This window comes from Alligator mississippiensis, chromosome 1 (genome assembly GCF_030867095.1).
Source record: "Alligator mississippiensis isolate rAllMis1 chromosome 1, rAllMis1, whole genome shotgun sequence".
NCBI classification, from domain to species: Eukaryota; Metazoa; Chordata; order Crocodylia; family Alligatoridae; genus Alligator; species Alligator mississippiensis.
The window spans coordinates 424711247-424733665 of record NC_081824.1 but is presented as its reverse complement, the minus strand read 5'-3'; the positions used below and the strand labels follow the sequence as shown (position 1 = coordinate 424733665).

The 22419-nt window shown below is 37.8% G+C and overlaps 1 protein-coding gene and 1 long non-coding RNA gene across 9 annotated transcripts in view; one reads left to right on the top strand and one right to left on the bottom strand.

The window, feature by feature from the left end:
* The window catches only part of FRY (FRY microtubule binding protein), a 468020-nt gene that overhangs the window by 418577 nt on the left and 27024 nt on the right, over positions 1-22419 (top strand). For all 8 annotated transcript variants that reach the window (XM_059717956.1, XM_019498273.2, XM_019498271.2 and 5 more), the window contains 7 exons: positions 398-472; positions 1975-2145; positions 9566-9766; positions 10292-10453; positions 14515-14678; positions 17226-17415; positions 21392-21541. In XM_059717956.1, the coding sequence (XP_059573939.1) occupies positions 398-472; positions 1975-2145; positions 9566-9766; positions 10292-10453; positions 14515-14678; positions 17226-17415; positions 21392-21541 (1113 nt within the window). The remainder of the gene's footprint in view (positions 1-397; positions 473-1974; positions 2146-9565; positions 9767-10291; positions 10454-14514; positions 14679-17225; positions 17416-21391; positions 21542-22419) is intronic.
* LOC109285888 (uncharacterized) lies at positions 11698-17281 on the bottom strand. Its single transcript, XR_002093789.2, has 3 exons — positions 17203-17281; positions 14054-14151; positions 11698-12721 (listed from the first exon to the last, which is right to left on the bottom strand). It is a non-coding gene; the product is annotated as an uncharacterized LOC109285888 (long non-coding RNA).

The following is a 22419-nucleotide window of genomic DNA, read 5'->3' as shown; positions in this document are numbered from 1 at the left end:
GTTGGCTTTTGTTAACCACCAGCTTGAATAAAATAAAAAGATATATATATATATATACAGAATGTATATATTTGTTCCTCTTTTTAACGTATCAAATTTAAAATGAGGAAGGCACCAGCCTTGTGCCTGTGCATGTCATTAAATTTACTCCAGTGAATAGTTCCACTTAGAATAGAATTCACAAGCGTGGCTTTAATTTTTAAGGAGCAAAAAATTGGATGCTGCTTTTTATGCATTTTTAGATCAGCTCTCTGTAGAAGAAAATAATGTCTTTACAATTAAACTGTTCACCAGTGTTTCCTCATTGAGAATTATTAGCCTCTTTAGGTACTCTCTTCAGGAGGATGGATAGATAAGGAAATGATACTACTACTAAACCCTTTTCTTTTCCTTTTAGAAAAGAACAAAGGAAAAGCTGGTACATGTCCTTTCTCTCTGTGGCCAGGAAGTAGGGCTGAGTAAAAACCCTTCAGTAAGTCTTGGCATATTGACCGCTTCTTATTGTCATGGTTTTTTTGTGTCATTAATTATAAATGCCAAGGGTGTTATTTCCCAGAATCACTGAGCTGATTTATTGTTCTATGTAACACAATCACCATCAAAGGTAACATTAACTGGCACATAGTAAATTTCTCAGTAGAAAAGACAGCAGTTGAATGAGCTATAGTGTGAGTAACCCCTCACTTCCATATGCAATTCCTTGAGAACAGGGTTGCAAAGAATTTGTTGGGACAGTGATGTGAAAGTGGGACATGGCTGTGAAAGTGAGACCCGTTCTATGGATGGAAGATTTGGTTTCCAGAACTCCTAAGCTAACTCTTTCCAACAGCACTAAATTTAATTACAGGGGAAAAATGAGGCTTAGGGCCCTGATTTCTTTATTAGATAATTATTCCAATATTAGTCTTTGAGGGAATGAATATTGTGTTATGTAGTAGAATGTACAAAAGACCATTCCATTTTTTTTTTATTTAGAGAGTCTTTTTTATTTCAAAGGAAAGATTTGTATTTATCATCTTAAAATAATGATTAAATATTTATAGAAATGTACAAACCTTGAATGCTTTTTGATAAGTAATTAATATTTAAATCTTGCTAGTGTAGATAGCCTATAAGTTCATCACGGGGGCACAGAAGGGTATTGGTGAGTATTTATTCATCAAGGCGCCCCCGGGGGTTACAAGAAATAATGGCCACAAGCTAGCAGACAGCAGATTTAGATTGGACATTAGAAAACACTTCTTCACAGTTCGAGTGGCCAGGGTCTGGAACAGGCTCCCAAGGGAGGTGGTGCTCTCCCCTACCCTGGGGGTCTTCAAGAGGAGGTTAGATGAGCATCTAGCTGGGGTCATCTAGACCCAGCACTCTTTCCTGATTATGCAGGGGGTCGGACTCGATGATCTATTGAGGTCCCTTCTGACCCTAACATCTATGAATCTATGAATAGATTCTTAGTTTGAGTAAAACTGGTCCCATAAAACAAATAGTTTTTCTCTAAACTGCAGTTAGTTACTTTCTGGTAAGAAAGGAAAAGCTACTGCTGCACAAATTAGTTTGTTTTTGTTTTGGTTTGTTTTGGTTTTTTGCTACTCTCTCCACGGTCTTAAACATATTTAACTAGAAGTTTTCTGGTAATAGTATTAACTTATCCCCTCAACATTCTCCTCTGCAGTGAGATCTTTGAATATCATTCCCATAAATGTATATAAACATTTAGGCAACATCAATCTGTAGCCATTAGGAGGTAGCAGTTATTTTCTTGGACACGTTCCTGCAGTGTGAAGTTACGTCTTTGTTCAAGTTTAATCTGAAGGCACCTGTCCAACATAAATAATAAAAGAGCGTTCTAAAAATATCAGCTGAAGGAATTAGGTGTGTACTGAAAACAGAGTCTTCTGAATAACCAATTACAGCTTTTACTAAGAAACAACCAGAGGGAACAGTTTCTCAAAAGAGAAATCCTTTGAATTGTAGGTTATTTTTTCTTCGTGTGGTGATTTGGATCTGATTGAGCACCAGACAAGCTTGGTGTCCTCAGAAGACGGAACAAGGGAGCAAGAGAACATGGATGATTCAAACAGTGAACAACAGTTCAGAGTCTTTAGGGACTTCGATTTCCTTGATGTTGAACTGGAAGATGGGGAGGTATGGTATACTCTCTCTGAAATGGCTTTGCTTAAACTTTTCTCTTGGTAAAATATAATTTGACTTTCTTACCACTAAATAATGAACTCTTTAAAACAAAAATAGCTATGACTGTAAACTCAGTCTTGAGTTGAATTATTTATAATTGTCAGATACTGTTATTGCAGTAGCATAACATTTTTAGTGAGTTACCACTCCCTTCCTCTCTGACTCCACTTTAAGATATGCTGCAAAATTATTAATGAAAGGCAAAGCTGAAGCTTTAGCAACAATACAGATCTCAAGTTTCTCTAATTTTAAAGTGGCTAAAGATCACAAATTATTAATATAATACATGTGCAGACTTTAAATATTAGACCATAAAACAAAATTGTTTTAAAATTAGTTCCTTCTTCAATAACCTCCCAAAACTTGAATTCCAATTCTGAGGTTCTGTCTACTCCCACAACAGTTAATGAAATCACCAACACTTAAAGGTAGACAGCTTCTCCTCTCTTTAGGTGTTAATGATTTCATCAGGTCTTGCAGGAGTAAAACAGAACTCTGAGGGCCTGACATCAGGTCTTGGCAGGTGAAGTCTGTCAGTTCATCTTTAATTACAACTGCTGCAAAGGAACTGCAATTAAGTGAGCATCATACAGTTGAGGGACAGAGTTGTTGGGCTGTGGAATTTTTAAAAATCGTTAAACTGTTTAATCTGTATCAATGGTGAATAGTTCTTGACTTGGACAGAAATGGACAAGAAGTTCATATCCAATGTGAGATGTCTCACATTGTTAAAAATCCAGGTACGTGCATTTAAAATGCAAACCTTTGACCAGCTTAATAGCTCAGCAGATCTGTCTTGCCACAATGGAGATGCAGATTGGATATGAATTTGCTCAGACATCACTCTTAGCCTTGAGAAGAAATGTGTGCAGCAGAGCTCACCTGCACCCCCGCCACTGGTCATTACTAGGAGCACAGAGGCACTCCAACATTCCCATTACTAGGAGTAGTCAGATGATATATCTGCAACTTTTTCTTTCCAATGATGAGATAAAAGAGAGATTTTATGAGGCCTCTCTCCTTCCCTATTTTCTAAGCTGGTTGTCTTTTCATACTCTCCACATCAAAATGTTGTTGTTCTAATTGGCTGCCTCTACCCAAAGTCGTCCCCCAACTGGAAAAGCAAGGGTTTTGATTTGCAAGGGTTGAGGTATGTGGACAGAGCTGTTTGGGGAAACTTTCACACACCAGATAATTATAACAGCAAGTTGCTTTTGTTTTAAAAATGGTTGCAGTTGTTACAGCATTTACAATATATTCATAATTTATAACCCTATTTTATAACCCTATTTGGATGCTGATTTTGTTGGATCAGTTATCAGAATGATACATTAGCACAAGAATCATGCAAACAGGATTACTCCTTATTCACTGGCTGAAAATTAAGGGAATTATTTCTTCCCTTCAGCTACTGAAATCAGATGGTAGTAGAAAGGTTCAGTATTTAGCCAGAGCCAAGATTTAAAAGGTATACAAGACAGCACACCAACTAGCAACCTCTTACTACTATGCAGGAGTAGTAGCATTACTCAAGATTAGAAGGCCCTCAACTAGATTGGTGCCCCTTAGACCTGGCACAGACTCATCCCTATCCCAGAATTTAGGCCCTGATTCTGAAAAGATTTGACAATATGTTTAATTTCAGGACTGAGGCTAAATTAGGCAATATCAAATACAAGAATGGGGGAAATGACTGTAACATAAAATCAGCCAATCATGGTATGTTGAGGTGTGCAAGATACCTTCTAGTGGTAGTTCATTGTAATTCAAAAAGTTAATACTGTAAAACAGATTAATTCCTATTACTGAGTTAGGCCTCATCATAGGGAAGAATTTCAGTGACCTTACCACTGACCATACCAAATATATAACAGTTATGGAGTCAGAATAAATTTCCTAGAGTGATTAGTCCCTCCTTTCTGGGAATAATCTCCACTGCAGATTCATATGTTTTGACTTTCTCAGAATTGAATGGCTGATGATAGAGCTTGCTTGTAATCTTTAAATTTAAGCCTGTATACATAGAATGAAAATTAAAAATACATTTAACAAAAACCTCAAACACTATATGAAATGCCTCACACCTCAGACCTTGTATGCCAAAATCTAACCCAGACTAAATTAATCCCTGAAAACAGGGATGTAGACTGGTGGGAGAAAACATATTCATTTGAACTATGGCAGCATCACTGAGCAATCTAATGTATGTTCTGTTACTAAACTTTCCACTCTTTTGACATAATGTAAATTTAACATTTTGAAAAAATTCAGCCCTGCTGTGCAAGGTCATTTCTCTATGACTTCATCATACCACTGGCATCAGGTCTGAATTTGATATGTATAAATATGAATAAAACAGTGTTGGGAAGCTCAGAGTAGCACAAACACAAGTAGCTATTTTGGAAACGCAATATGAACAGGTCGATACTGAGTGCATCATTCCCAGGTCACAAGATGTGAACGTTTGCTATTTAATAAAGAGGTTAAAACACATGATACAATATTTTTTTAAAATTCAAGGTAGGACAGTAGATTATCTGATGGCATTATTTACTATTGTAGGACAAATGTTTTAAGTCTATGGAATCTTTAATACAGTAATTTTAAATAGACTTTTTTATTTGTTTTTCTATCTATTATATCTGCTATCCAGGAACTTCAGGTAAGATAATGCTATTTGAACTCAGATGTGCTAGTAGATGCTATGCATTATTGCAAATGTTTATATAAAAGAATATCACAGCTTTTTTTTCTCTTTTGAAGAGAGCGAGTTGGGGGGAGGGGAGCGAAAGAATATGAAGTAGAGTGTTTCTTTTGCTGGCCTACTCTAGAAGTACTTTAGACAGCTAGGAAGATTGATTTTTAAATCATTAAATTAATTTGGATTGAACTTTTATATGAATGTGATTTTTGTATTTTTTAAATAACTTTTTCAAAAAACAAATTGATTCTAGGCAAAATTCACTCACTTTATTTTATGTTTTACAAAATAACTATTTATCTTTCTAAATCATTTTAGTACACAAATAGAACACAGAAACTAAAAAACTAAAAATTAATGTCACATTGAAAGTATAATAAAATACAACTTCCTTAGCCTGATGAAGGGTTTTTGAACCCGAAAGCTTGCCTAATAATTATTTTCCAACTATTTGGGTTGGTCTAATAAAAGATATCAGATTCACCCAAGGAACCTTGTCTGCCTATATCCTTAGACCAACACAGCTACAACCTACACCCATGTAATAAAATACAACACAGTTGTAGCATTTGTTCAGTGTTAAATAACTGACCATTCTTAATTTCCAAACTGAAGTTCATGTGGTACCTTTGTTCCTGTTAGTATGCTAGTAAAATTGAAATATGCAGCCTCTTTGTTATGTCCTTCAATAGTCCAAATTTTTCCCTAAATGGAAAATAATTTTGCTGGCTTTGTATTTCTATAATACTGCAAAACTGTTCATGCTTAACTACTCACATGACTTGTCCATCAAATTTATTGCAATAAAACAAGTTGTGGTAATAGGTCTGTGCGAAACAGCACCATTTCGTTTTGATTTCTGTTTTGCCATTTTGAAGGGACAGAGTTTCATTTCGAGTTTCATTTCGTTTTGAAGCACCATTCCGTTTCGTTTCGTCATAACTGTTTCGCTGTTTTGACGTTTCGATGTTTCTCCCATAGGCTATAATGGGGAATCACGAAAGTGCCTATAACTTTGTCATTTCTTGCCTGATTCGAATGAAAACATAAAGCTGAGGCAACAAAGCCTGTCAAGTTTCAAGGAGATAGGTGCAGCGGTTTCTGGGAAACTGCACCTCAAAGTCTTGAAAGCAAAACTCGTGTCACTTGTAAGTGTGAAGGCACAGGGGTTGAAAACAGCAGGCATGGTAGCATATTATGAGGCCATGATGCCTGCCAGGTTTCAAGAAGATAAGTGCAGAGGTTTCTGGGAAACTGCACCTCAAGCTGTTGACAAGCAAAACTCGTGACATGTGACTTTGTGTGTGTGCTAAGGTGCACCCTCACTGGCGCAGGGACCCCAGAGCACTGGGATTGGAAGGGACCACAGGGAAGGATCACAGTCACTGGCCAGCTACACAGTCAATGTCAGAGCAGTCCTTCCCCCCTCAACCCCCTCCCTCTCCTTGCTTTCTGTTTCCCTGCAAGCAAGCACAGCTTCAGCTTCGAAACTTGAAACATTTCAAAAGTTTCAAAATGTTTCGACTTCCTCGTTTCATTTTGAGGCTATTTTGAAGCCTTTCGTTTCGTTTCGATTTTGTTGTTTTGAACTCGAAACAGCATCATAACGAAACAGCTGGCAAAATTTCGCACAGGCTACGAGGTAAGGTGTGCAGTTTTTGCAGGATTGGGGCCTAAATTTGTAACTTTTCAACTTTGTGTAAAAAAAAACTGAAACGACACAAGAACCTAGTATAGGATAACAAACAGCAGCAACAACATTGCCTGTCTGTTTCTAGTAAGAGCCACACTGTGCTAGGTTCTGTAGAAACAAACAAACAAAAAATGGCCTCTGTCCCAAAAAGCTTATGCTCTAGACAAAAGCATATTGAAAATCTGTATTATTCTCAGATTACTAGGGCATATCTAGTTTAAATGCGCAACATTTATGTTTAGGTACCATGCGATTTGTATTTGAAGTTAGTTATATCTTGTCAACCAAGCAAAGTGAATTCTTGTCTGAATAAGGTTAGTGTGATTTCTGTGAGCTTGTTGGGGAGACAACATTGATCTTCCTGGTAAAGAGTCCTGGGGGTTCTGTTCCTTTTTATTTAAACACAGAAGTCCCAATTTCAGTATAGATTATAGTAATGGTTAGAGTGGATGCAGAGCGAATCTAACCCAACTACTAGATAATTATGATTGTTAGGGTCTCCTGTAACATCTGGCCATGTTTTAGGGGTTGAAATAGCTGATTTTCATTGGAATGAGTCGTGTTCGTTACTTGTATCTTTGCAGTGTAGGTGAATTCTCTTTAACTGCAAGTAGAGAAGAATAGCCTCTCATAGCAATCCTTCTCCCTTGATAATTTTGATTGGGTTTTTTTCAACACATTGTTTTTTATGATGCAGAAATCCTGCTATATTATACATATGCCAGCTACTCACTGAATTCAGTGCCAGTTTGTATTTATTGACAAGATCAGGCCCTCCCAGTTACTTAATGTGTATTTCACCTTTTCTGTCATCCTCCTCTCATGCATCTATAGTTTATTTTCCTTTGTTTTACTTCTTTTCACTCTCTCTTCCCCATTTTTGCTTATTACATTTACCATGCATTGCCTTCCATTTTATTTCTCATCCTTTTGCCCCTGTCTTTCTTCCTTGAACAATTTCAAGGAGGATAAGCACCAGGAAAAATTACTCTCATACTTCTGTAGTACCAGCTGCCAAGTAAAACCAGTAGAAGTTTGACTAGCATTTGACATCATGAGAACAAGTATGAAACCAGTGTATTTTCTGAGAGATAACTGATCTCCACTGATAACTTGTGGAGATGTTCCACTGATGCAGTTGCTTGTGGCTTTCATGTTGGGGGGGGAAAGCAATTAATTAAAATATACAAATAATTGGAAAATCTAAAATAGTTTTTACAATTCCAGGAGACAAACTTCGTTAGTCATTGAATGTGGTTTCTCTTCTTTTCTAATGATGACCTCTGGATCCTAACTCCAAATATGAAAATTATAATATTCTTCTAACACTGTATCTAACTCCAGGATGGCTTCATTGTCGTTTTGCTGTTGACTCCAGAGGCTCAAACAAATTTTTCACTTGACATAGCTACTAGAGCTGTGTACATCCTTCCTTCTTTTTATTTTCTTCTGTCTTCACTCCTGAAGGGTTAGTTCACTTTGCTTCGCTGTGAAGAGCTTTTCTGCTCAGCATCAATCTATTAAATTTCTTTTCATTAAAAAGCATAGATCCAAAATGATGTAATGATTGATTTAAAATAAGTTTGCCACCTGAATTCATTGCTGCTTATACACTTTTTGACCTCATTTTAGTAAAGCAGTCCTATAAAACTCAATGGGACTATTTCTTTGTCTAAAGTTAAGCACCTGCTTAACTATCTTGATGAATCAAAGGGCTATTATGTAGGGTTTTATTCTGCATGGATGCAGCCTAATTGGTTCCTATAACATGCTTCATCTGTAATACCTATTTTTTTAGGATTTTGTTTTCTTCTAGAGTGCTGATTTAAAATGAAATGTGTGAACTGTAAAAAAATAATTCTCTTCTATATTTTTTTTCATGTTGATGTGTTATTAAGGGCCTTTTAAGTAAGGGAGAAAAGTATGTAGTCTTGGGGCCTTCCATTGGGTTTACATGGGTGGACAACTGTACTTGTGCAAGGCCCTTGTCGTTTCAGAGGGCCTGCGCACAGGAATTAAGTTATGCTCATGCTTAAGCATTGACAGGAACAGCCCCTAACTTGATCACAGAAGGGAATTAGTGAAATGGTCTATCTGCAAAGCACTGGTAATGCATAAAGTAAATAATGGAAAATAGTTTTAATTCCTTTCATTTGTAAATACCTTAAGATTGCAAGTTTTCCCAGTTCTGCAAATAATTGTGGATAATGCTTAAAATTAACTCATGTTTATATAATTGTGTATAGGATCAGAACCTAAAGTAAGTACAGGATGTTCAGACAGAAACTGGATTTCCAAGCTGCCTATGTCCTTTTAAAAAGTGGAATCTAATTCCAAACTAGTCCTCTTACTGTTGGGGAAAAACAATCAATCTTAGACCTAAAATAAAAGTAAAAAAGCTGTGCTGCTTTAGCTATTGCATTATGCATGCTGTCTTAAGAGCTGCATTCAGATATACTTTAACTCTGCTTTTCATTATTGTGTTTATGTATGTAATACAGAGACTCTAAAATCTTTAACATATGGTTTGCTATGGAAATATTACTATAAAGATGCAACAAATTTTTGTTCCTAATGTTTTAAAATAACATGGGAAAAATCTTTTCAAGTTGCTTTTATTTTTTTTTAATCTAGCCTACCACTGTTTCATTGATACTGAGATTTACATAGACATGCTTATGAAAATATAGAAGTAAATTTTTAAACAAGTTAAAGCATGAAAAAAATACTTAGTATTCAAATAATGAATACCCATTTAACTTTCATTTCCATGCTTATGCTCTTACTTCCAGATGGGAATCTAAAAAAATTTCAAAAGTTCCAGCATACTTTGTTGCTTAAAATTGCATTCATATTGGAATTGTACTATATAGCCTGTCAAAACAATTTTTCTGTTAAATTAGAACAAGTTATAAAATTACTTTCAAAACCACTAATATGATGACAAGGAAAGCAAACTAACCTGTGTATGGTTTCAGGGTGAGAGTATGGACAACTTCAACTGGGGAGTGCGCAGACGTTCTCTAGATAGTCTGGACAAGTGTGATATGCAGCTTCTGGAGGAAAGCCAGCTCTCAGGAAGTACACCCAGTCTAAATAAAATGAACCATGAGGACTCCGATGAGTCATCAGAGGAGGAGGACCTAACAACAAGCCAAATCTTGGAACACTCAGATCTTGTAAGTTGTTCAATTATAAATTAAAAATAGCACTTTTTAATAAACTGACTTTTTACATTTCTCTTGCCTACATGGAAGCTGGTCAGCTGGAACTGCAGAACAAGTTTCATGTTTCTGAATGCCTCCTTGCTGTTTGCTTTGCCTTTAGTTGCAAATGTAAAAAAAAAGTTTGTTTTAAGTTCTAAACACAGGAAGCATCACATCTGATAAGTAGCACTTTTTCAGTGAGCTATTGTATCCCAGATTTGTGTAAGTGGCTGATGTGAAATTCTTTGGGTATGCAACATTTAGAAAATGTAGCAAGGTTCCATTTTTGTGAACAGCATTAGATTTTTAAGTTTTCATTGTTGGGATGCTTAAAACAATTTAAAAGAAAGCATTTAAAATATTATAAGATGAATAAGTACAGAAGATACTAAACAGTAGTACAAAGATGGCATTAACCCAGTGTTCATATCTCATGTATAGAAAAAAGCCGTGTGGCAGAGTTGCTTCACACTTCATTTTTTTGTGTTTTTTTAACAGATCATAACTCTTTCTCCCTCTGAGGATACAAATCACATAGACTCACTGTCTACATCATGTGATACGACCTCAGCAGACCCTCCTCATTTTAACATGCGAACATCTAACTTTGAAGTCTCTTTGCCTGATATGAATAATCTCCAAGTGTCTGAAGTCTCTAAGGTGAAGGGGGTTTTGGTAATTTTTTTATTACAGTTCCTCTTGCATTAACTTTTTGCTGTTGTTTTTAAAATTCCATGAGGGAGTTTCATTGCCTGGACAATTAGATTCCCTCTGTCTCCCTTTGTTTGTTGTGGGTTTCTAACGTATGTATTCACACATTCTTGTGTGACTGATACACTTGTTTTTTAACATTGGTCTCTTTCTAGTAAATTGATTTGAGTTTAGTGGGGGAGGATTTTAAATCAAGTATTTTACATACAGTAAGAATGCCTCTGACTAATGGCAAGATAAATGTATGAGTCTGAAGTTGCAGTGCTTAAAGAATACTTCTCATGTTCTTCATATTGATTTTAAAGGGCAATACACTAACTAGGGTGTGGGTGTATGCATGTACTCTGAAACTTTTTTGAATGTGGGAAACTTTTGTGCAGTTGCATTCATTGGACTTCGTTCTTGCTTTTTAGCATACTGCCTGAATATTAAATGCCCAATTGTAGTATTAAGCTCCATTTGGACAAAAAGGGGTAAAAACCAATTCTATGTAGCTCTCTAAAGCCAACCACACCAGAGACGAGAGTTTGGTTCTATATACTTTTTTAGCCAATCTTTCATTATCAGTGTTTCTGGCAGGGGTTATTTTTTTCTTTTAGGCTCTTCTTCCATTAATGACTTTCTATCTGAGTTCTTCTTCCTCCCTCCCTCCCTCTCTTTCTCACACATTCATAAACACATGCACACATGCTAGAAAAGAAAAGGGAGAAAAATAAGTAATACATATAGTCTCCATTAACTTTAATATTTTTGTTGTAGTATTATGACTCAATGGAGTTACCAGCCAGGCATTCCTTGTTGTGGCTGAGTTGTGAATACTCTACAAAATAGGGACATAAGTGAGGCAAGAGAAGTAAATAAATGGAGTTGACTTGTGCTGACATTGGTCTTATTCCAACTAGATATAGTCAAAGAGCTTATTTTATAGGATATGACTACAGACTGCCTGATGCCAGTGTTACTGTATGTTTTTAGAATCCTTTTAATAGTTATTGATTTATAAATTAACAGTATTTGACCACTGTTCATAAATGTCACTTGCTTCATATTGGTGTGATTATGGGTTTTTTTAAACTAGCACTATGAAAATCCATGTAATTCATCAGTCCTCATGTTTGAAACAAGGTTGAAGGCATGCATATTGTTTAAAAAAAAAAAAGAGGAGGAGGAGGAAAAAAACACAGGTAAACTGTTTGCTAAGCTAATGCTCAGAATAGACTAGTCCTGAAACAGGTATAACGTTTATGAAGCACATAACCAAACTGACGGAGACTTGGAAACATTAGCAAGATAACAGTAGCATTTGACAAACTTTATTTGAAAAGCTTTCTTGATGCTTCTGTAACAAGTTTCTTGCTACCAGTGTACAGCATAGTTTCAAAACAATCTAGGGTCAACATATAAACAGAGCTAAAATGCCTATTCATGTGGGAAGAGAGTTGGTTTGATATTTAACTGCATACAAACAAAATAATTCTTCTAATGTTTAGTTGAGAGATGTTTAACTGCAAGTGTCAGACTAACCTAGTAAATACAAAGCTCCTCTTTCCCATTTCCTCTGTCTGTATTTTTCTCAGGAGTTCTGAAAGATCAGCAACACAGAGGAGTTGTTACTTTTTGGTACTCTGTGGGTGTATCTACACATGCGCTTTACTGCAAAGTTGAACAGTTAGCTCTGCCATAAAGTATCACTGTCTACATGTGAGCCAATATTAATTACTCTTACAGCAGAGTAATTAAGCGCAACGAAACGCACGTGTAGATGGTGGCAGGGGCTGGCTGGAGCATGAGAGTGCACTGCTAAGTGCAGGGACTGCCTGCCGCATGGCTCCACACTTTAGCACTCTTATGCCCCAGCCAGCCGCTCTGCTGCCTGATGCCACCACCTGGAGCCCAGGGCTGAACCCCTGAACATACTGCTAGGGCTACTCTGCCCTGGCTTAAACTGCTGTTGTCCCAGGGCGCATGTGTAGACACTGCACCCAGGAGCAGCTGACTTTGGCGCAAGCTGCACCAGTTTATCACATCACATTAATTGCACATGTAGATGCACCCTATAAGAAGTAGACTAGGCATTTCACAAGCAAGTAAAGATGCGTAATCTTCCAGTCTCAGTTGTCATTTGTTGCATTGTTCTGAGCAACAAACAGTGGGATTACTAACAAGAATGGAAGTTTTTTCTGAGTCCATGGTTCCTTTTAAAGATTCTTAATAACCCTGAAAGAGCCAAAAAGTAGTTTGTGAGGTACAAAAGGTAGAGCTAGTATTAAAGAAACAACAAGATGGCACTGTTTTGGAAAAAAATAAAATGCCTTTCTCTTTCTTATTAAGAGCAATGATTTGAATAGTTAGTACAACACTAAGAAATTAGAAGGCCATAATGGGAGAAGCTAAAGAGTTCAGAAATGCAAATCTCTGTAACATGTATTTCCAAAGCTCCTATTGTTAATATTTAAGCCCTTCAGATTTTGAAAGCTTATCTAAACTTAACTCTTTACAGCCCATTGCCTCTTTACACCTCTCCTTTCTTTTGTCTCTTGTTGCTTCGTTGCTTCTTTTTTCCCTTGTCCATTCTCCCAACCCAGATTGAACCCACTCCTTTCCAGCAAGCATGCTGATATTTTTCACAATCAAATTAATGGTCCATCTAGTCTAATACCCTATATCTGAAAGTGGCAAAGGCTAGTTACTTCATCAGAAGAAAGCATAAAATGCATAAACTGTGCAATACTTAGGCGCAACATCTCATTTTCTTTTGGTTGTTCATTTCTACTTTAAAAAAAAAATTTGATTCTTGAGCTGATTTCTTCTGGCCTGGGCCCAAAACCTTGCCCATTCCTTTTTGTTTATAAAAAACAAACAACCAAGCCCACCGTAGCTGGGCCCTAATGGCACTTTCTCCTGTCCTTTCTGATAGGAATGCTGAGAAAAAGCAGAATTTGTCATTCTGAATTTACAATAAGAATTGAGCGAGTCTGTTGTGAAGAGATAGCTACTGTCTTCAAATCCCATGTAATGTGTTTCTCCAAATCAGTTATATAATGCATTATGGGACCACCCCTAACCAGAAGGAAATCTGGTTAGGTAGGCATAGTATCTTTAGTATAAGCAAGTACTAAATAAATGCACAGTGACCGGAGTTACTGAGTAGTAGTGATGGCGAATGCTTTTCAGTTATGCTATTGCACAGTAGCCTAAACTAGTGCACAGTAGCGTCTTAGCAGTTTTTGCCATGTGATGCTATTGCACAGTAGTATCTGGCTGCTGCACAGTCAGCATCTTGTGTAGACAAGCCCAGTGTGATGTTAAGATGCCCAACAGATGCTGATTTGTAAATACCCCAGTGTGGATGCAGAAGAGCAGGGAAAGTATCAGGAGAATGCAAGGGGCTTGGATCTGAAATGGGCTCACTGAGAGAGATGACTATATTCTAAGCATAAAAGGTTCAAAGGACAAAAAAAGGCTTTTGTCTTTCAAAATGGTGGAAGTGTAATCCCTATATTAATTTTGTAAAGTACTTTGGAATCCCTTTGAATGAAAAACACGTACTGATTAATATTCTTCATTACCAAAACAGGCATATGGTCTTTCAGGAACGGTTTGTTCTTGATATATATTCTGCAAAGTTTCTAGCACTCTCTTGGGCACTGAAAAAGATAAACGGCGATAATCGTTAGACAATAACAGGAACTCTGTTCCTTTTCTGATAAAATGTTTTCCTATTGCCCTGCCAAATATGTTGAAATTTGGTAGAAATAACTTGATAGGAACAAGCAAGTTTCTTTAAAATATCTCGATAAAGAGAATGGATTGTACAAATGTACACAGTATTTCTGAACAAGAATATCTTAATTTTAGTCATTGATGATACCTATTGTCACTTTATAGTTTCACTACTTAACAAATGTTAAATATCTTTTTATATATAAACTTTCCTGCTTATTAGCTGAAATCCCTTCTAAATGCACTGTTACATCTGAGACATGATTGCTGTTTAAATTCTCTCTCAGGCTGAAGCTACACATGAAGAGGAGGATACTACTGTACATGAAGATGACCTTTCTGGCTCTACAAATGAACTCCCAGTGGCATTTGAATGCAGTGATAGCCTTAGCCTGGATATGATAGAAACTGAAGAAAAAGGCGACAGACTAGAGCAATTTGCTCTTGCCAGGTGCTTGCACATTGTTGGAGTACATGAAGATCCTCTACTGCACAGATCAAAGATATAGACAAGGATTGCATTTTTTTAATATGCCTTCATAAAGTATATAACCCTACTAGCTATTTTGGCCAGAGCTGTATTAAAGTTCCCCTGAGTTTTTTCATGACTGTTGAAAAAAACTTCATAACATATTTCTGCTCAACTATATTTACTAAAACTCTAAAAACTGGAGCAAAGCATCCTTTATAGCAGAAATTGAATGAGATTTATAAGAGGTGTGCAAAGCAGACCATATTTGATTTGGATTCAGCCTGAATCAGGGACAGTGATTCAATTCGTTGATTTGGATCACTGTCCCTGATTCGATTCAGCTGAATCTGAATCTGAAGATTTGATGCTGATTCGGAGAATCAGCGATTTGGACATAGACACAACTTAAAAAGTTTTTTCTACATACCTTGAGGTAGCAGGCACGGCTTGTCGAATGCATGGAGCATTCCACAAGAGTGTGGGGGTAGGCCTCCACGTGTTCAGTGGTGAACCCAGAAATGGACCGGAGGTACTTCTGGTCCGCTTCCTGCTTTGCCAAGGAGCATGCTGCAGGGCCCCCCTGCACCTCCCTGGCTCAGTGATCAGCCACAGGGGTCCTCAGATACCTCCCCCAAACCCAGGAGGCACCAGTCACCAAGCCAGGAGAGGTGTGGGGGGACCCCGCAGCACGCTTCCTGGAAGACCCGAAAGTGGACCAGAAGTGCTTCTGGTCCATTTCTGGGTTTGCTGCCAAGCGTGCTGGGGAGCCCCCTGCACTCCTGTGGGATGCTGCATGCACCCCAGCATCACAGCACTCACAAGCCCCTGCTACCTAGATGTATGTAGAAAAAACATTTAAAGTGGTCTCTATGTCTGAATTTCTGAATCTTTCTGAATCTTTCTGAATTGATTCGAAGGGTTCTGATTCAATTCGGAGAGATTAAAGGGTCCTCTGATTCGATTTGGATTCAGAGATTCAGCCACCGAATTGGGCCAAATCTCTGACAAATCAAATCAGAGACTGATGCTTCGCACAGCTCTAAGATTTATATATAATCTGTACAGTTCCAGTCACTGCATATTTCATTAAAAGCTGTGTTAAGCAAGCTTTATAAAAGGACAATTATAATTAAAGGCTAGGGACAGAAATTACACATAAAGCAGTATAAGTGATTGGAGACTGGTTCACATCTCTAACACAACAGAAGTTCAGTGGACATAAACCACTTTCCAAATGGCCAAAGCCAGTTTAAGATAAACCTGGATGGATGTAGTATAAACTTACCTGATTTAGGTTAAATTGCTTTATTGAACTTCCGCTCTAGATCCCCTCCAGACTCAAGTTAACTCATAGTCCCCCAGCATCCCAGGATGCTTTGCACCTGCCCTGCAAGCCACCCCTTGTAGGATGGGCAGGCTAGCCATGGCCCAAGCTTTCTGATCCAGCAGACCAGGGAGGCATGCTCTAACACTTCCCAGCTTCTGGCCTGGGCCACTGCAAGCATGTGGTTGCATTTCTGGAATCAAAAGTGAAGTGTGTTCACTTGCTGATCGGTTCTATCTACACAGCTTAGACTGACCTGCAAAGATTGAACTGATTCAGCCTCAGGCTCTTTGACTGTACTTAGCCAAAGTGTGCATGGTAAACTACTCAAAGCTGAATCAGCAATATAGCCTCAGCACTGATTTCTTGTGTGTCATGGGTAGGGGTCATGTCATATCTCTCTCTTCTTGGTACTCCCCTAAACGTGTGGATGCTCTGTGAAGGGTTGCCTCATTGCACACACTGGAAAATTTAAGGGCTTGGTATCACACTGCAGCCATCTAGAGCTGCGCACTTCTGACTGGATTGTGGCTGACCCTTGTGGAAATGCTAGGAAGCAGAAGGTCACACAGGAAGTCTACGTTTCTCTTTGCTTGCCCTGCATGTTGGGAAGCACAGGGATGTATCCCTCCATGTACACACATCACTCCAAAGGGGGAATACCCAGAAGCAAGTATTTTAGCACTCCATAGAAGAAGCAGCCATCAGCACATTACCCTGTTGTACCATAGCATTCCAGGAAGAATTCTTTCTTGTAAGATTTTTTCTTAAAATTCCCCTGGGAAAATGGATGTCTACTATGTACCCACCATAGTTGGAAAACCAATTTTAAACTTAGTACAGCCTATAAAAAAGTGTAGTAAGTTATATCTACACCAATTTGGTCAGAATACTCACAATGTACATTTCCTCCATGAGGCTGTCTGTCTGTGATCCAAAGGAAGAAATCTGGAATTTAAGCTATTCAAAGAATGCTGAGGGTGGAAACAGATTTCATAATGGGAAATATATATGTGTGTTTTATTCTATTGTTACTCAAAAATAGCTGTGCTGTATTTGCTCAGATTTCTAAAATGTTAGTTTTTTTTGTCAGAGACCAAGCATGGAAAGTTCAGTAAGCGATAGTTTCAGAAAGTTCTAAGCAGTTGAAAACAGGGAGTAGAATGGAAATAGACTTACGTGCTATATTTTCTCTTCTACAGTTTTGGTGAAGGTGACAGAAATGCCTCCCCTCCTCCCTCACCATTCTTTTCTGCCATCCTTGCTGCATTTCAACCAGCTGCATGTGATGATGCAGAAGAAGCCTGGCGTAGTCATATCAACCAGCTCATGTGTGATTCTGATGGGTCCTGTGCAGTTTATACCTTTCATGTGTTCTCCTCCCTGTTTAAGGTAAGACAACATAACTTAAAACCAGTGAGTTTAGATAAATGTGTTGACTCCCCGGCACATTATTTAGTCATGGTAGTGGTAGTAGTAATGGATTATTGTTTATGATTGTACTTGTACTCTTACGTATTGGAAAATTGCCTGGCCACAGAATTGGCCACAGAATACACATTGTTGCATACATGTTCCTTGGACAGTTTTTCTTTTTAAAAATTACCTTACTTTAAAATATACTTATGAAGTTAACATTTATGAGATATGAACCAAGTATTAAGGGATAATGATTCTTCAATTCTGCAAATATCCTGAAACCAAAACTATAGGATGGTGACATGAACAATTTACAAGTGCCTGAATATACCTTCTTACCCTTCAGTTTATGAGACAGCTTGACCTGCTTTCATTGAGTAGTAAACTCCCTCATGTTTCTTGTGGAATAACGCACATGGGCAGTTGCCATAGATTTAGCTGACATGACATAAATTCGCAAGCTGGCTTACCTTGTGTTAAACTTGCTCATAGTCCCATACTTTGAGAGACGCAAAATGTCACATTCATATCAAATAGTGTTTAACTTCAAAAACTAAAGAAAACTGTTCAAATGTCACCACGGTTACATGTTCTGTAGCTGATCACTTTCGCAGCTCTGAGTTCATTTCAGACTGCCTCGTGTACTGCTCCGCCAGTGTCGGAGCTCTGCTGACCGTTACTGAGTTCCTATATGCTTCAGCTCCCTTCTCTCTTTTATATTGGCAGCATAAAGCTCTGCTTTATACCAAAAATAAACACGCAAGCAAGGTGGGGGTGGGGGTGGAGGGCTATTACTGCAGCTCCCCTATGGATAATTTTCGTGACTAATTAATTTTTTAAAACTTTGCTTGTTTTTTTTTAATTTTTATAAGGTGGCAGAAGAATCTCCAGAATACAGGCTCCTTCGTGTAGAATTTAGTTCCCTTTGGCCATAGAGGACAAAGAACCTTGAATTTTCACATTTCAATATCATGACATGTCTGGCGACATGTCCATCCCCTTATTATCTAGGGACTTTGACATGTGTTTTGTAGTAGATCCTTAAAAGAAATACTCATGCTTGGCTTCCTCTAGGCTCTGTCTCTGTTTCTTTGCTGCTACATACACTACATTCGCTTTGAACACACTTATAGGTTCACTTTTCAAGCTTGGCCTTTCTAGTCCTTGTTTAAGCACTTGCTGGAAAATAGTAATTTTAGGCACTTCAGCATTAATTTGTGTACCCAACTATAGTGCCCATGTTTGAAATTCAGTCCTGTGCTTTTTCATATTGCATATTTTAGCCTCTTCTTACCAAGTATGCCAGATGTAGAAGGTGATAGGGTAAATGTTTGACATAAAGGTGCTAAAAAAGATTGACAGTATGCTAACATGAAAACTAAAATATTAATAAGGTTATGTTAACTGTGACCCTTAAAATTACAGTTAAGGGAACTGTTTGTCTCTAATTGCAGGCATTGTTACTGTGCGGGTGGGGGGCGAGCCGGGCCCGTCTTTGCGCACGCGGGCTGTGGCCAGCAGCCCGGGCACGCGGGGCCAGAGAAAACCGCGCGGCGGCAAGGCACGCGCGGGCTAGAATTAGTCACAGAGGCATAGTGGTTGATTGAAAAGATTATTTACTTACACCCAAGATGGTCGCGGTGTAGGCTGGACAGTTTTCCAGGTGCAGCTCCGCTCAAATCCTCGTTGGAGGACTCCGACAAATTCGGTTCTTTGGCCCCGGAGTTGTTTAGGCTCCGCGGGTTTGGCAATTCTTTCCTCACGGAGTTGTCGAAGCTCCGTGGGTTCTGTTCGGTTCCCAGGCCCCCGGAGCTGTTTAGACTCCGTGGGTTCAAAAACTGGGTATATAGGATAGGGATACGTCTAGGATTGCGCTTGCACCGGAGTTCTCTCCCACAGCAGAGAACTCGACCGTGCCAGGAAGCTGTAATTTTAGCGGGAACATAATTTAGCGTTGCCAAAGCACACACAAACAACAAATCACAACTTTGGGTTGTGACAGTTACAATGTAAAGAAAGTTTACATGCTTTCTTCTGTATAATACTCAATGCCAAATATACAGCATAGTTCCCAAATACAATGTTTAATTATTATAACAAAGTTTGGCTAACAGTATTTAACATGCAAGGTGATGTGTAATTTCAAAATGGCATTTCCAAGTTGGAGATTACAAGGGCAATAGTATGTTTAACCTCTTTATGTCAAAGCACAGGGACATGTTCTTCCCCAGGTCTTTTTTTCTTAAGTTCCTAACTTGTCTGCATTTGCAGTGTTTTTGCATGATAAAACTCTGCCACGCATCTGCTCACTTAAAAAGACTTTTGACTCAGGCCAACAGGAAGTTTCATAAACAAGTCCAAACTGTGCAGGGCTTGCAGTCTGAAGAACTGCCAAAATATTTGTGTATGAAACAAAATTGCTGTTTAAAGCAGCCTCTTAACCTAATATTTTATTTAGTGAAAGGACTTTATTTCCAGTAGCATCTGGAATTAGAGCTACCACTAGTTGTTTGACTGTAGTGTTTGCCCACAGCATAAACTCATTATTTAAGATTCCTAGGGTTGTTGGTTGTAGCTATGTTGGTTAAGGACGTAGGCAGACAAGGTTCTTTGGATAGATGTGATATCTTTTATTTAACCAACTTAATAGTTGGAAAAAATGTTCTTTGCAAGCTTTTGGGCACAAACACCCTTCTTCAGGCAGAGAGAGAGTCTGCTGGTAAAATGTGTGTTCTCCTGGAAATTTTAATTTTTCACAATTGTAAAGTATTCCCTCAGTAGACTGATGGAATCTCATTGGTTTCAAGGTAATCTTTGCTAAATTCGTGCTCTAAGATGGATCTTAGTATTTAGGTTCATTCAGATCAAAGGCTATAATGGATTTTAAGGCTGGCAAATGGGTTTTATAATTGAGCTCCTTAATGTTTAATATGTTTGGTGTTTACAATCATGTTTCTTTCTAGTTGAGGGAGGAGAATATCAGATCAAAAAAGGAAAACATTCTGAGAACACTTTTTTCCTATTTTTATATTAATACAAAATGGGCACAGATTTTATTGGCAAGTACTTTTTCATATATAATTAGTAAACTCAGTACTGGCTAACAACACTATTTTCTGTAGTTCTTTTCTACTAATTATTATTAATTAGTCATTGGCTTGAGCCCCAGAGTGTGAGAGATTATAGGTCTCTTTTTCAGTTGCTTATTCTGGCTGGTGTAACTTTGAGTATTCTCATTATCCGTAAAACGTCTCACCCTTTTGGCTTCGGTGATGTACTGATGATATCTGTCAGTATAATTTTGATCATTATATCTGCATAATTGTATTAATTCATTAAAGGTTCAGATATCAGTTAACTGGAAATCAAATAAGTAACAACAGTAGCATGTTCCTTGAAGACTAGGACAAAGGGCTCTTCTGGGTTCAATGACTGCTAAGATATCAAACATTGTTGTAGGCAATAGTTTCCAAATGCAATTTGATACTATTGGAACTTTCCCAACCAGCAGAGATGCTCTAGCAATGAGGGGGGGAAATTGCTTCCATAATTTTTCAGGCTGCTGTTTGGTATTGGAACATTCTTTACAAATAGCCACTTGACATTGGATACTAACAATACAATACCCAAATGGGCAGAAAATCATGTGTTGATCAACACTGATGACAAGCAAGGTCAAGAAAAACCTGCAAGAAAAAGAATGATAAAAATGATATTTCAGCAACAAATTGCAATTTCATTGCTAGATATGAATTCTAGGGATAGTTTTATAGCCATCCAGCTAAAGAAACTTCTAAGTACTGTGTCCAATGTAATAATTATTGCCTCTCATCCTTCAGCAAACATTCTCTTCGCCCTCATTTGTTGCATGAAGCAGGAATGTGTGCAATTCTGTTTACAAAGTTTATACTGGAGAAAAGTATATGATAAGAACTACTTTGTTTCACAGAATATTCAGAAAAGATTCTGCTTCCTAACTTGTGATGCTGCCAGTTACCTTGGAGACAATCTGAGAGGAATAGGCACAAAATTTGTGAGGTCTTCTCAGATGCTGACTTCATGTTCAGAATGCCCCACTCTTTTTGTAGATGCTGAAACAGTAAGTATATTCCTATAAATGATCATGAATAATCTGTCCGTTGTGTGCCATGTCAAGGAAACCAGGGTGACAAAAAGATTTTTGCTTGTTAGAATCATCTAGTCGTCTTTGTTAGATTCATCAAGTCTCCTATAGATAAGTGTTAGAGGTATTCTCCAATTATCCCATCTCAAATCATCTCTGAAGGGATTCTCTGTTTATCCTATTTCCGGTCAGCTCAAGAATGTATTTATCAGGGGGACACCTGTCCCTTTGGCTTATTTACTCATAGCCCTGATACCCCTAGTGATTATAATCTTTTTTTTTTTCTCTCTGTGGTCAACCAAACCTCCATTTATTCATGCTGTTTTATTAGAGACTGAGTTGCTAGCATTTTTTTAAAATAAGATGCATTTTAGGAGTTTGTTTCTTTACAATAATACAGTATTGCTTGTTAATCCTAGTCTCAAAGTGTTACTGATATAACTCTGTTGGTTATAAATGTGATTTATTTTTACTAGTATATTTATATAAGCTCTAGTATGGATACACTTATACTAGTACAAGTCACCTTTACCCTTTTCCCATCCAGAACATAAGTGCATCCATTCTTAGAAGGAGTTACACCAATATTGCTATTATTAATCTCTTACAATTTTCTAAATATAGAAGCCCTCGCAAACCATGTTGAGGTCATTGGGTTTAAGTCACTTACAAACACCAGAGAATAAGAATGGCCAAACTCTGACTTTTAGATTTGGATTCATCACTGTTTAGCAAGGTTACATCCAAACCTGAATTTTTAGCAGTTTGATAGTGTTGTTGCAGTATGGTGCAGCATGGTGTTACTGTAAACATCTCATGAACTAAATTCATGATGTAGTAGAGTTGATTTCCAT